Source organism: Phyllosticta citribraziliensis, assembly GCF_038025025.1.
Source record: "Phyllosticta citribraziliensis strain CPC 17464 chromosome Unknown J3D65scaffold_12, whole genome shotgun sequence".
NCBI classification, from domain to species: domain Eukaryota; kingdom Fungi; phylum Ascomycota; class Dothideomycetes; order Botryosphaeriales; family Phyllostictaceae; genus Phyllosticta; species Phyllosticta citribraziliensis.
Genome location: NW_027117349.1, coordinates 1,022,616 through 1,035,040, shown reverse-complemented (window position 1 = coordinate 1,035,040; position 12,425 = coordinate 1,022,616). Strand labels below are relative to the sequence as shown.

General features: G+C 52.9%; 6 protein-coding genes across 6 annotated transcripts; 1 reads left to right on the top strand and 5 right to left on the bottom strand.

Moving 5' to 3' along the window:
• Positions 1 to 385: 385 nt before the first annotated feature.
• Positions 386 to 1,898, bottom strand: J3D65DRAFT_121692 (uncharacterized protein). Its single transcript, XM_066793832.1, has 3 exons — positions 1,053 to 1,898; positions 762 to 998; positions 386 to 624 (listed from the first exon to the last, which is right to left on the bottom strand). The coding sequence occupies exons 1-3, from the start codon at positions 1,736 to 1,738 to the stop codon at positions 612 to 614; spliced, it is 936 nt and encodes a 311-aa protein (XP_066651478.1). The 5' UTR covers positions 1,739 to 1,898; the 3' UTR covers positions 386 to 611.
• A 767-nt stretch (positions 1,899 to 2,665) lies between these two features.
• J3D65DRAFT_121660 (uncharacterized protein) lies at positions 2,666 to 5,118 on the bottom strand. Its single transcript, XM_066793831.1, has one exon. The coding sequence runs from the start codon at positions 4,992 to 4,994 to the stop codon at positions 2,793 to 2,795; it is 2,202 nt and encodes a 733-aa protein (XP_066651477.1). The 5' UTR covers positions 4,995 to 5,118; the 3' UTR covers positions 2,666 to 2,792.
• On the bottom strand, positions 5,118 to 7,207 carry J3D65DRAFT_121649 (uncharacterized protein). The gene is made up of 2 exons (XM_066793830.1): positions 7,134 to 7,207; positions 5,118 to 7,087 (listed from the first exon to the last, which is right to left on the bottom strand). Exon 2 carries the CDS (start codon positions 6,958 to 6,960, stop codon positions 5,242 to 5,244), a length of 1,719 nt encoding a protein of 572 aa, XP_066651476.1. The 5' UTR covers positions 6,961 to 7,087; positions 7,134 to 7,207; the 3' UTR covers positions 5,118 to 5,241.
• A 406-nt stretch (positions 7,208 to 7,613) lies between these two features.
• On the bottom strand, positions 7,614 to 8,077 carry J3D65DRAFT_606720 (import inner membrane translocase subunit tim14; the record flags this gene model as incomplete). Its single annotated transcript, XM_066798456.1, has 3 exons — positions 7,614 to 7,755; positions 7,837 to 7,967; positions 8,027 to 8,077. The coding sequence occupies 3 exons, from the start codon at positions 8,075 to 8,077 to the stop codon at positions 7,614 to 7,616; spliced, it is 324 nt and encodes a 107-aa protein (XP_066651475.1).
• A 217-nt stretch (positions 8,078 to 8,294) lies between these two features.
• J3D65DRAFT_638320 (ribosomal protein L24e-domain-containing protein) lies at positions 8,295 to 9,562 on the top strand. Its single transcript, XM_066801612.1, has 5 exons — positions 8,295 to 8,484; positions 8,532 to 8,565; positions 8,619 to 8,640; positions 8,694 to 8,784; positions 8,833 to 9,562. The coding sequence occupies exons 1-5, from the start codon at positions 8,445 to 8,447 to the stop codon at positions 9,252 to 9,254; spliced, it is 609 nt and encodes a 202-aa protein (XP_066651474.1). The 5' UTR covers positions 8,295 to 8,444; the 3' UTR covers positions 9,255 to 9,562.
• J3D65DRAFT_638316 (armadillo-type protein) lies at positions 9,528 to 12,401 on the bottom strand. Its single transcript, XM_066801611.1, has 9 exons — positions 12,058 to 12,401; positions 11,890 to 11,995; positions 11,676 to 11,827; positions 11,128 to 11,622; positions 10,966 to 11,080; positions 10,773 to 10,917; positions 10,624 to 10,724; positions 10,239 to 10,576; positions 9,528 to 10,190 (listed from the first exon to the last, which is right to left on the bottom strand). The coding sequence occupies exons 1-9, from the start codon at positions 12,118 to 12,120 to the stop codon at positions 9,852 to 9,854; spliced, it is 1,854 nt and encodes a 617-aa protein (XP_066651473.1). The 5' UTR covers positions 12,121 to 12,401; the 3' UTR covers positions 9,528 to 9,851.
• Positions 12,402 to 12,425: the final 24 nt, after the last annotated feature.

The following is a 12,425-nucleotide window of genomic DNA, read 5'->3' as shown; positions in this document are numbered from 1 at the left end:
ACTCCCACAACCACAAAGCCTCCAACATGTCCTTGAGCTCTCCCGCGCTAGATTCGATTTGCCACGCGGGAATTTTCTTGTAATCGCTTCCAAGAAAGACGACAAACAAACATTTCCAGGGATCGAAGCTGTCGTCACTACCCTCCCATTCCGGGTCATATCCGTGCATCGTGCTGTAGTTTGCGATTCTCAGCTCCACCAATTTGTCGACTGACATGCAAGCTATTGCGACACGCGACCACTTGGCTTCATGATCATTGAAGGCTTCGCGTCCCGCATAGTGTTCGACCTCCACGGACATGAGACTTTGGCGGTGGTTCCAAAGAGCCGCTGGTACTCCGTTCAAAGTCAATGGTCCCTTGATGCCCTGAATACTTAGATGACACAAGTGCGGTAGACTGAGGTTCTCAAGTAATTCTTCATAAAGGGGTCCTGTGACCTTGTCGTTGCCTTCCTCCCACGTAAAGTCGATCTCAAGCTCTTTGAGATCGACAGGAGCAGCGTTGATAAAGCGGTGTGCTTCGTCCACACGCGCTTTATTTGTTGCCGCGAAGGAGAGGTGGAGATGTTGCAGCCTGTTGAAGCATTCTTCAAGACTGGTCCTTGCTGCGCTAGACGGAGCTTCTGTGCCCTGCAACATCAGTGATCCGTCCTCAAAGCGCAGTTTCGTGAAGGACTGGTTCGTTGCACATTCTCCAAGTGCAGAGATGACAATGTCCACGTCGCTATGGCCACATTTGGAGAACCTTTTGAAGGAATACCTGTTGAAAAGCGGGAAGACGACTTGTGACTTTGGAAAGTGATCGTCTGCTTCATCGACAAAGCTCTTCCAAAGCTCCGTGCCTCGCTCCCCAAGATGACTGGTGGGATAAAACTCTTCATAGGTTCCGTAGACAATAGATTCAACGCTTCTTAAGCCCTTCAGAGCTTGAGACAGAAGCTCAGTTGCGTGTCCGGAAGTCCGAAGATTTTCATCCCTCTGAATTGAGGCCAGAAGTCTGCAGTATCGCGGTCAATGCCTCTTTCGATCCTACGCTTTTTCCATTTCTCACCTTTGTCGAAATTTCTGGAAGCACCTATCGGCATGTCGAACTGCCCTTGGGTCAATCTCAAGCGAAGCCTCTTCAGGATCCAAAATGCTCCTCATTTCGTTTGCAAAGCCGAGATCTTGATTGTTGTGGCATTGGGGAGTGATGATGAGCTCTTGGATTTGCTTCGATAGCAACGGGTGCGCAGACATGCTGACCAAATTCTCAAGACTTTTTTGCTGGATCTTCACCATGCGGCGTGTAAAGTAGCGGCGGCGAAAAGTCCCGAACGTCATGTCATGTATTTGCCGGCTGACAAGTCTGAAGTTACCGAACCAGTCATAACAGCCACCCAGTTCTGGGTAGTCCTGCCGATAATAGAAACAGCCACCCAGTGCTGGGTAGTTCTTCGGACAACAGATCTTATAATGAACCATGTATCCGTCATGATATTGCAAGAAAGAAGCAATCCTCTCAATCAATTCCATTGGGAGCTTGAGAATGCCCGAGATGTTGGTGTTACCGTGACTGCTGTTCCGAGCGAGCGTCGCCTTGGAAGCAGCCCGTGCCGTTGGAAGCTTGGAAGCCCCAGACTTGCGGCCCCGGTTCTTCTTAGGACCCGGATCTGCAGTTGAGACTTTTCGTGTTCCACTGAGAGAGGGACGGCTTGAGATTCTTTCGGGTGACGGAGAATCTTGTTGCGACGCCATGGTCGACAGCTTCTGTTTATTTCCTCGGCGGTGGGGTGAAGAGCTCAGGGCCGTCTTTGGCAAATTCTCGAACCTTTGCGATACCGAGAACTGAAAAGCCTCGTTTCAGACTTGTTGGCATCAAAAGGCCGAAGCTATTCGCGGTCAATGAAGATGATGGATCGATGACAGAAGCAGCGCGGAAGTGCTGTGGCCCGGATACCGGGCGAGAGTGACGCCGAAAAATGAAGGTGACGTGCAAGTTGATCAACAAGACAGCCCGCAGATGATTGCCGTAGCAGAAAACTGCAGAGAGGAAAAGAAGTTCGATGTGTAGAAGAATCAACGTCGCGCGAGGCGCTGATGTTGAGCGCGAGTCGGTGCGCTGTGCCGCCTCCCGCCGGCGCGTTGACCAATTGGCAAATGGTCCGGACGCCCGTCGCGCTTGCCCGAATGGGAATCCATGACTACCAACCCACTGTTCTGTTGATTGAACAATCCACGACTGCGACCAATTTTTCCAAAGAAGGTTCGATACGGAAGAATATGGAGGCTCAGTTGTGTCACTTAGTCAGACAGGTTCAGATACGGAGAATTCGTGCGCTCTGATACACAAAAAACAGCAAGCATCCAAGCTACTATGGACAAGAGTACTCGGAGACATTCAAGAACATTCAGATTCTACACAAGATATCAATGCAGAGAGTTCAAGTCGCCTAGCTATAGAATCTCAATTTTGTTTGCACTATGAATCTTGCTACCAGGCCTCACAATCCATTGGTCTGCTCTGCCGTCAGAGCACGCCATTCCCGCTCAATTGATTATGCTACGCTCTGCATCCTCTGTTCGAGATTGAGCCCTCGAAATCCATGAGAGCCAGCGCTTTTCGTTGATTATCCCGCAGTCCCGAACCTCTTAAGCAAATTCCCTTCAGCAAATTCTTCAGTCCTGTCCATCTTCTCCGCAGGTGTGGAAGGGTATGGCAGCTCCCAGGGTGTGATCCGTAATGTTGAACAGCCACTCCCTACATTCACCCATGACGACACTTTCGTTGACGGCTCCCTGGGTCAATCCATCACACTTTGTGAACCCGCTCCGCCTTTTTCCACTCCTCGAGATGTTGCTCAAATCGCTCTCTGAGGAACTTGGCGCGAGGCTCTATGACCCACGGAGCAGCGTCGTAAGACTCTCCCCACGCGTACCAAAGACGACCACGCCACTTGCGCGATTTTCGGTTGGCGAGAATGTTCCCACCGCCGATGTAGATGCTGCTTTGAGTTCGCAGTCGCAGGTCAACTAGGTTTTCGCATTCCAGAAGAGCTTTTAGAACAGCCGACCATTTCGCGTTGTCAAAATCAAATCCGGGCTCATGTCCACACTCGGCAACGTAAGACACGAATTCAGGATCCCTAGACTGTGGGACAGATGGACTGATTTGGACAACCCTGAGGCTTGTTTTGTGCTTGCTGATCAATTGAGCCATGGATTCCACCACGTGGAAGGTGTTTTTGATTGACAATTTGCGTAGTCTAGGGAACTCGATCATCGTGAACACCTGGTCGAAAACGGGAGTTGCGGCAAAGACTTTCTCTTCTGCTGAGGAATTCATCTCGTCGGGATCAATGTTTAGTCCAAGTTCGAGCTCTTCGATGCTTCCAGGTACCGCCGCAAGAAAGAAAAAGGCGTCTTCGGACCCAGGTTCTTCAAGAGCCCGGTTGCAAACGATTTCTTCAAGGTCATCATCCACTGCTGTATCCGAAACGTACTCGGGCACAATGGGGGTGAATGAAACGTGAAGAGCTTTGAGCCCTTTAAAGCACTGCTCGAGTAGGGACGATGGGACTGTTTTCGACTCTCTCATTGTTTCTCTCAGCAAAAAGGAGCCGTGTTCAAAGCGCAGGGACGAGAATGTTTTTCCGCAGGCGATAAGGGCGGCCTTGACCATCTGGAAACCTTTGTGTCGATGAAATGACCACCGGTCGAACGCCAAATTCTTATGGAACTCCTCAATCGATGTTCCTTCAATTTCTTGGATCCTGGCGGCTACCCAAAGCTTTGCGGTCTGTTTGTCGAACCGTTGTAGCTTGGGGTTGGACACATTGTGATTGCCATATGAAACAGCATGAAGTCCTTGGAGGCTCGCCATGATACGAGCAAGTAACGCAGGGATGACCCCAGATCTCCAGAGCTGGTGATCCTCCTGGACTGACTTGGTGATTGATGAGCGAAGACTTTGGAATGACTGCAATATCGCAGTCCACGACCCCTCTGCAAAATGTACGTGTTTCGACTTCTCCATGTATTTTGTCTCAAGATGCCCGAATGTGCCCCGCTCGTACTGATCATGAAATTGAGGCGAGATCTTCAGCTTCTGGACCTGCCTTCTAAGTGTAGGATGGGCAGAAATCTGACTCAATTCTTGAAGCGACTTCGTCTGCAGCTTGACAACTCGTTCGGTGAAGTATTGTCGTCGAAAAAAGCTGAACGTCGTGTCGTTCATCTGCCTGCATGTGTGGCGAAGGGTGAGGAAGTCATCTCGAGTGACAAAGTCGACAGAGTACCATCCCGAAGCACTTTTCCAGGGGTTCTCAACGCCGTTTGTTGTAGGAGAGAGGTGAGATGCGATTTTCTCGACGAGCTCCGGAGGTAGCTTGAGCAGACCACTTGGGCCGCACTTGGTCTGGGGCGTCGGGTCAGCCGTGGCCATGGCGGAGGACCTGAATGCAAAAAGGTGTGCGACCTGAAGCTGAGTGTCTGATGTTGAAAGAGTGTGGTGGGAGGTTGATGGGGTGTGGAGGTCGGCAGATGGGTATCGAGAGGAAAGAGCGGCCGGCACACGACCAACGCCCGCCTGGAAGCAACGACGTCGGACTACCGAGCGCAGGTGTAAAGCTGCAAGGCAGCGCTCAGTGTGTTGCTGCAGTCGCGAGCGATTGCCTCCGGCCCGTCGTTTTGGTGGTGCAGGATGCTCTTTGGGTGGTGGTGGTGGTAGAGACTCCTCATGCGTAGCTGTGGTGGTGGTCGACAACCACTTCCTGAGCGCCGCTGTGGTGGCCGAAGAATGCTCCCAAGGCGTCACTACAATGCCGGAAGAGTGCTCCCTGGACGTCGAGGTGGTGCTGGAGGACCGCTTCCTCGGCGTGGCTGTAAAGTTGAACGGCTGCTCCCAAGATTCATCTAAGGTGATGCGGTGAATGACTGCTCCTTCGTCAAACCCAAGTCCTAGAAATCGCCATTGGATGGGCAACGCAGGTGCTACGACAACTACTCGGTCCATCGCTCAAGACGGCGACGATATGAACAACAGATTGTGAAAAAGGCAAGGAAATTCCGTGAACTTAGCTGCTTGCTATGCACAGCAGTCTCAGACCTCAAGAGACTGCAGGTGCAACAGCATGTGTATCTCTCTATTCTTTCAACTCTGGACTCTTTCAACGTGCTACCATACCTTGTGAACTCATTCCGCTTCTTCCCAATCCATGTGGTGTCCCAGCCGTTTCCACTTGATGATGCCATGTGCTGGCTCACACCCCATGCACCAGTTCTGCTGCTTTCCACTCCCAAAAATGCTGCTCCAACATCCTCTTTAAATACTTGGCTCGAGGCTCGAGATCTCCTCCACCCGAAAGCTTGTGGTAGTCTTCTTTGCGACGGTATGAGAGGTGCCCATGGCTTTTAACCCCCTCTGAGTGCATGTGCTGTCCGGACAAGCGATGAGAGGACACTATATCAGTCACTTCCGTGCCTTCGTGTTTAGTCTCTGGGTAGATGTCGCTCTGAGTGTAGATGTCAACATTCACGAGGTTGTCGCACTGTAGACATGCCTCAAGAATTTTTGACCACTCCGCATGTACAACTTCCAAGTCGGATTCAGACAATTTCGATGTCCAGATCTCATAGTTCGGGTGTCCTTTTCTGGGCACAGTTTGATCGAATTCCACCGCTTTCAAACTTCCAGCGTGTCGGCTGATGAGCTGCGCAACTCCGGTTATTGTCTCCGAAGTGCACCTGATGCTTAACCTTTCGAGCTGCGGAAACCTGATCTTTGAGAATAGCTCATTGCAAAGAGGAGCGACAGCGACAATCATTTCGGTGGTTTTATGCCAATGAAACAGGTACTGAGGATTCATTTCGTAGTTGATTCCCAATTCTTCCAGGGTTCGAGGGGCAGCAGATAGGAGCTCCAAGACATATTTGATACTTAGCCTCTGTAAATGGTGGTGAAAGTTGGTTCCGAACGACAAATGCAGGGAGCTCAGTCTCTGAAGGCACTCTTGAAGGGTTGGGGCTTCTGACGGAGTTCGCATCATAACTGACCCAAGCTGGAGTGATCCATCTTGGAGTCGCAGTGATGATAAAGAAACCTCGCTCTTGGTGATGGCGTCGATGACGATATCCAAAGCATCAGATTGATGAGCCAACCATATTTCCGGATATCCGCCATTAATGTGAGCGAAAACGGAGGAGTGTTTCGCCATGGGCACTATCTCCTGCATCTTGGCAGCTTCCCACAGCTCGGCCATCTTCCAATCCTTGTCGATACTGTATCCGAAGTCAATATTGCGGAGCCCGCCGAATGTTGACAACGCACGTTGAAGCAGAATCTGAGCTAGTTCTGACTCTCGCATGTTGTAATTGATGTTGTGGGTGGTCCTGATTTTTTTCCTAAGTTTGTCGAAAGACTCCATAATGTGGCTCCACTGCTTTTGATCGTAGTTTGATCTCTTCGTCATTCGGTTGCTACAGTATTTTGCCTCTATCGATTCAAACTCAAAGAATTGTCCGGTGTCTTGGAAAAAAGGGAGGATCCTCAAGCTTTGGATCTGTCTTCCCAGTTTGGGGTGATGGGCCAAGGTGAGCAAGTCTTGGAGGCTCGCAAATTCCATAATGACCTTCCTTGATGTAAAATATTTTCGTCGAAAGAATACAAAAGTAGCGTCATTTATCCAGCTGCAGGTGAGGCGGAAAGTAAGGAAATCGTCGGCGAGAGGCGAGTCCTTGCGGAAGGGGTCATAACGACTCCTGTTCCAGTGTGGTTGACCAGAGGAGTCAGACAGCTGGGGACCAGCCAAGTGCTGGGTAATATTTTGGATCAGCTCAACCGGAAGGTCAAGTAGCGGAAACACTTTTTGCGCCTTATGGAGCGCTGGGCTGGGGGGTTCCAAGGTATTATTCGTTGCTGCTGTCGTCGGAAATAATGGAGTTGCCGTCGCATCGCGGCGTGAAGTCGACGGTTGGCCCATAGCTACAGCTCGGTTTGTTTTGTGTCCGATGAGCGAGGTTTCAAGGGGCGGGATTGGCGAAGAGCTCAGACCGAACAGGGAATGAGAAACCCGGAGCTGGCAAGGACGAGGTTGCGGTGTTGGAGAGCTTGTGCAGATTAGCGACCGCAGTCTAAGAAGATCGGCAAACACACCTGGTGTTGAGCTGTCGGAGGGCTTTTCAATCGGAGCGTGGATGTCTACTGGGTGAGAGAGAGGACGTCGAAGCCAGGAGTTCTTGGACGAGTCGAATGCCAAAAGAAAAAGTGGGCGTGGAGGGTAGAAGTAGTTGGGCGGAAAAAAAGCAGCGGGCAAAACCTCAACACTCTTCCCTTTGCCGTGGGAACAGTCAGAAGTGAACCACGGCTCTCATGGTCCAGCCAAACAGTCACTGGCGGCCTCCAGGTAAGTAGCCCCAACGCAATGGCCTGATGCCACAGAGCGGGCGACTGATCCCAGAGCGTTCAAAGAATGGAAAAATATGCATTTTGACTGGCATAAAAGAAGCCCGTCTATGCATACCGGATTCGAGCGGTGATACCCCAAACGCCATCCATGCAATGGTAGATTCCGAACGCCGCGCTGTATCCCATCTGCTCCCATCGCACATCATACAGCACACCGATCCCTCAAGTCTATTGTGCTCCCTTCTCCAAAAACTCCTTGGCCTCGTTGACTTTGGACGCGAGGTACGGGCTTCCGCCGCGGTCGGGGTGGTTCAGCAGCATAAGCTGCCTGTGCTTCTTGCGGATGAGTTCTTTGCTCAAGCCTCTTTCCCTACGAGACCACGTCTTGCGTCAGCTTCTTTCCCATGCGAATATCCGTGTATTCCGTTGGTTTGGCCCGGTGACGACTTACGGGAGCTCGAGGATGAGCGAAGCTTCGCGGCGGTTCATCTTGGGCTCGAAACCGCCCTTGTAGAAGGCCTTGCCCAGCATCCCAGCCGAGCCTCCACGCGACCGTTGGAGTGCGACGTAGCCTGCTCTGCCCTGCGGAGATAGTCAGCAATGTCCAAGACCGCGGTTCGAAAGGTTTAGAAATGACGTACGAAAAAGGCGGCGGCAGCCACGCCGAGACCCATCACTATCGTGCCGACCATAATGAGAGAGTAGGAAAGCGAGTAAGGAGATGCAGGAGTTCGAGAGAAGTGTAAATCCGCAGAACGTAAGGTGTGTATGTAGGTCGTAGACGCAAAGAGCACGACGAGGACGTCGGCGGAGAGGCGAATTCGCCGGGCTCGAAAATCGCGCACGGCGCCTCTGGCGACCCGTGCTTACCCTGTCAGAAAAGTAGGCTTGCAGGTTCAACACCAAAGACACATCCCCAACGGCCGCCACACTACCAACGTTCTTTCTGCCCCGCCCACGCCGCATTCTCTGGGCTATCATCGCGGCCTATTTTCCACTCCTCGGCCACCGGAGGCTCACTTCTTCTTCGACGCCGATCAACGCGCTTGAAAAGCAACAATGCGCGTCGAGACCTGCCACTTTTGCAGCAGGCCAGTGTGTGAGTTCCGTGGCTCTCCGGGGACGACTATCGTACTGACTCTTCAGACCCTTCCAAGGGTATCACTTTCTGCCGCAACGAGTAAGTCTTCCACCAAACTACCAGCAAAAAAACCAGCTGCTAACATGTCCCAGTGCCAAACAATTCCGCTTCTGCGTATGTACTATGCCAACTTCAAATCCGCGACAGCCAACTCATACACGTCACAGCGATCAAAATGCCACAAAAACTTCAAGATGAAGCGTAACCCCAGAAAGCTCGGCTGGACCAAGGCGTACCGCAAGGCGCACGGCAAAGAGAGTACGGCGAATCCACCCCACACCGCAGTGCCCGCACTAACAACAGCAGTGGTCGTCGACTCGACGCTCGCCTTCGCCGCACGCCGCAACGTGCCGGTGCGCTACAACCGCGACCTCGTGGCCAAGACGCTGCAAGCGATGCAGCGGGTCGAAGACATCCGGACGAAGCGGGAGCGGTCGTTCTACAAGGACCGCATGCGCGGCAACAAGGCGCGCGACCTGGAGCGCGACCGCAAGCTGGTCGCCGAGAACCAGCACCTGCTGCCGCCCGAGGAGCGCGACGAGGTGCCCGAGCACGTCCGCGCCAAGCTCGAGCGCATGGATGTCGAGAGGGAGCAGGACCTCGAGGACGAGGAGGTCGACATGGAGGACCAGGAGCTGCCCAAGATGAAGGTCAAGGTGCCGAAGGCCAAGAGGAAGCAGAGGTTGGTGGTTGGCAAGGGCGTCGAGGATATGGATGTCGATGGTTGAAGAGATGGCTGATGTGCTGGAGATTGAATGGCGCAGTTTCTTGGGTGATGGATTGCGTTGGGCGATGCTTCTACGAGGCGCTTGAAAAACAGGGCTTGAGCTCGTATCGCCAGCGCAGCATTCTCAGGCGCGGGCGATGGAAACAAAGGCGTTCATGGCGCGGAGAAAGATTGCTGCTCAGAGACTACCAGATTCCGGGGACAGGGTCTTTTTCAGATTGATATCAGGCGTGGGCGGCAAAAAATTTCAAGTCTTTCACCATAATTCCGCACACTTTCAAAATTGATGTGGATATTCAATGCTCAAATGCACAATGGTTCCCTTTGCCTTAGGTTTGGAGGGCGGCTGACTACGCATATTTCATGCACTGCACACGAGGAGGGCCCGCGCAAAACAAGACCACACCGCTCAAAACCCATTCACTCCTCCAACCGCAGTATCCATCTATTCGTTTTCGCCAGCCGAACCTCTTGAAAAGGTACCCCAGCCATTAATTTCTCCTCTTTGGCCGCTCAAGATCCCGCGGCGGGATGCAAACATGTAGCCCTCGTCATCCGTGGTATCAGTCCTCCCGAACGGCGCCGACGCATCTTGGCTCTATGGCTCGGTGTGCATGGCGTCCGTGAAGCTGTTGGCAGCAGTCGTGGCAAAGTACCTGACATCGACATCATCGTCCTGCTGCAGCTTTTCTAGGTTGGGAAGAATGTTGTTTTGGATGAGGTTGAGACCACGTTGGCAGCCCGCGGGGTTCTGGCTGGCCTTTTCGAGCTCGACAATGGTACCTTGCTCGGGCAGGCGCTTCAACACGCCAATGAGAACCTCATAGGACTTGGCGACGTTGAAGCGGATGTTGGGGATGCGGTCATCAACCAGCTTCTCCATCATGGGGAGGATAGAGGCCTCGATGACGTTGAGGGATAATGCGGGGGCGAGGGTCTGACCACAGAATTAGTTTGGATACCAGTATTGAGGAAGTCTACCCACCGAAATGGCAAAGCAAGTGGTCATGCGGTAGAGGTAGTTGGGGTGGGCTCCCATGGCCATGACCTTGGGCACAATCTTGTCGTTGGCCCAGTCGACACCAAATACCTCGGTGAGCTTTTTCAGGTTTTGAGTCGAAGCTTCACGGATCGAAAACACAGTGTCGCCAAGCCAGCTCATGCAGAGATTGCTCAGCTTCTCATCGAAGAAAGTCCGACCAAGCTGGCTGCCAAGAAGTGGGACGTATTCGATGATAGCGAGACGAACGCGCCACTGCTTATCTTCAGCGAGCTGAACAATCGCCGGAAGAAGAGACTGCGAGAGAAGCTCGATTCCAATGACTGAGCAAAGTTAGATGGGATTATGAAGAGGGAATTCTTGAATTTACCGTCGTTGACCTGCTCGAGCTTGGAGATGATGTTAAGGCGAACATCAGGGAACTCATCCTTCAGCATCTGCAGAAACATGGGAAGAAGGTGGGTGATGGTCCTGTAATGGCTTAGTATTCGAAAACCAGGGCAAGAGGAGAATGCTTACTCGTCCTTTCCGAGGATTGGCGCCAGACCACTAATCTGACTGCCAAGTGCGGCCCGGACGTGTTGAGATTGGTCTGAAACAAGCTCTTCAATGTTCGGCATTACCTCCTGGATCAAAGTCTCTTTCGGAAGCAGCCTACAGAACCCTAGATTTTGTTAGCATGATTTTTGACGCTTGTCGTCTGATGTCATACCAGGGATCTGCCCCGCAATGGCGCTGCGGACTTCAGCCTCAGTGTCCTTGATGAGCTTGATGAAAGCAGGAACAAGGTCTCTCGTGATGAGCTCGTCTTCGACAGCCTTCGCAATCTGGGCCTAATTAACGACTCTCCTTGAGATTGGTTGCGAATGTTTACCTTTTCAAAGCGGTCGGCGACCATGTACCTCACCCTCCAGCTCTTGTCCTCGAACAAATGCCTCAACGCTGTGAGCAAAACGCCGTGGCTAGTCTGCTCCTCCTTGGGAACAACTTCCGCAATCGCAATCAAGACGTCCACGGTCAGCAGCCTCACGCTGTCCTGGTCGTCGGTCGTCAAGCGCTGGAAAAGCGGAATCATGTCCTCGATGACGGTCTGAGGGGGCATGCCGGCCTTTACGAACTTCGCCAGGTTGTTCGCGGCCTGTCTCCGGACCATGGGGGTCTCATCGTGGACAAGCTTGGTGAAATGAGTCCTGAGGGATTCCTGGGCTTGGGCCGATACTCGGGGGTAAGGCTCGACGAAGAGCCCGGTGGCGGAAATCTTGGATGTAAACCAATCTGCGATCGAGAGGCGAATCGTGAGAGGGACAAAGTACTCCTCGACTTGCTGCGGGCTGAGCTCCTGGCAGACCTTGTTCAAGGACTCCACCGCCTGTAGAGTGTCAGCGCAAGGAACGCCCCAAACATTTGGCTTGTAGCACCCACCTTCTCCCGAACCAAAGGCTCCTCGATGCCAGCCAAGTTCTCCAAAGGGGAGATTAGCACGTGGCCGTACTCCGGACCTCCCACATATTCCACAAAGTTCCCAAGCTCCTCGCTCAGGGCAGTCAAGACCTCGTCTTCATCTTCAACAGACTCTGGAGGGGCATTAGCGCTCGGGACCATCATCTCCTTGCAGAACGGGACGGGCGCGACCAACCGTCGAGGAAGGGTATAAGCTCGTCCCTCGTCCTCTCGGCTCCCAGGGCCAGGGCAATGGTTGACAGGCGACGAATGGCATTTAGGCGGAGGAGGACGTCGTCGTGCTAAAAAGGCATCAGCCGGTGTGGACGTAACAACACATGGGTGCAGGCGCCTGCGCCCGTACCTTCAGCTCGTCAATGAGCACGGCGATGGGGTATAGCTCGTCGTGCGAGTTCGGAGCGTCCATGGTGTATCAGCGCTAGAGAGAGGCTCGAAGAAAGGAACGTGTCTCAGGGCGAGATGATACGCGTGGACGGGGTGACGTCTGCAGAGGTGCGCTGCGTAGGGCGGGAAACAGGGTAGGTCGTGGGGTTGCTGAGGATGGCGACGGTATCCGAAGGTCGATGCGATGCGACCCAGCGTGAGCACCGGGCCTGGTCAAAGCTGAGAAGAGAGTTGAGGACGGTCGGGGGGTGGTGGGAAGAAGGGTGATATGTTTGCGGCCGGGTGTCTCTGGTCGAGTGTTGGTCGTTGGACAGACAAGGCGATTCC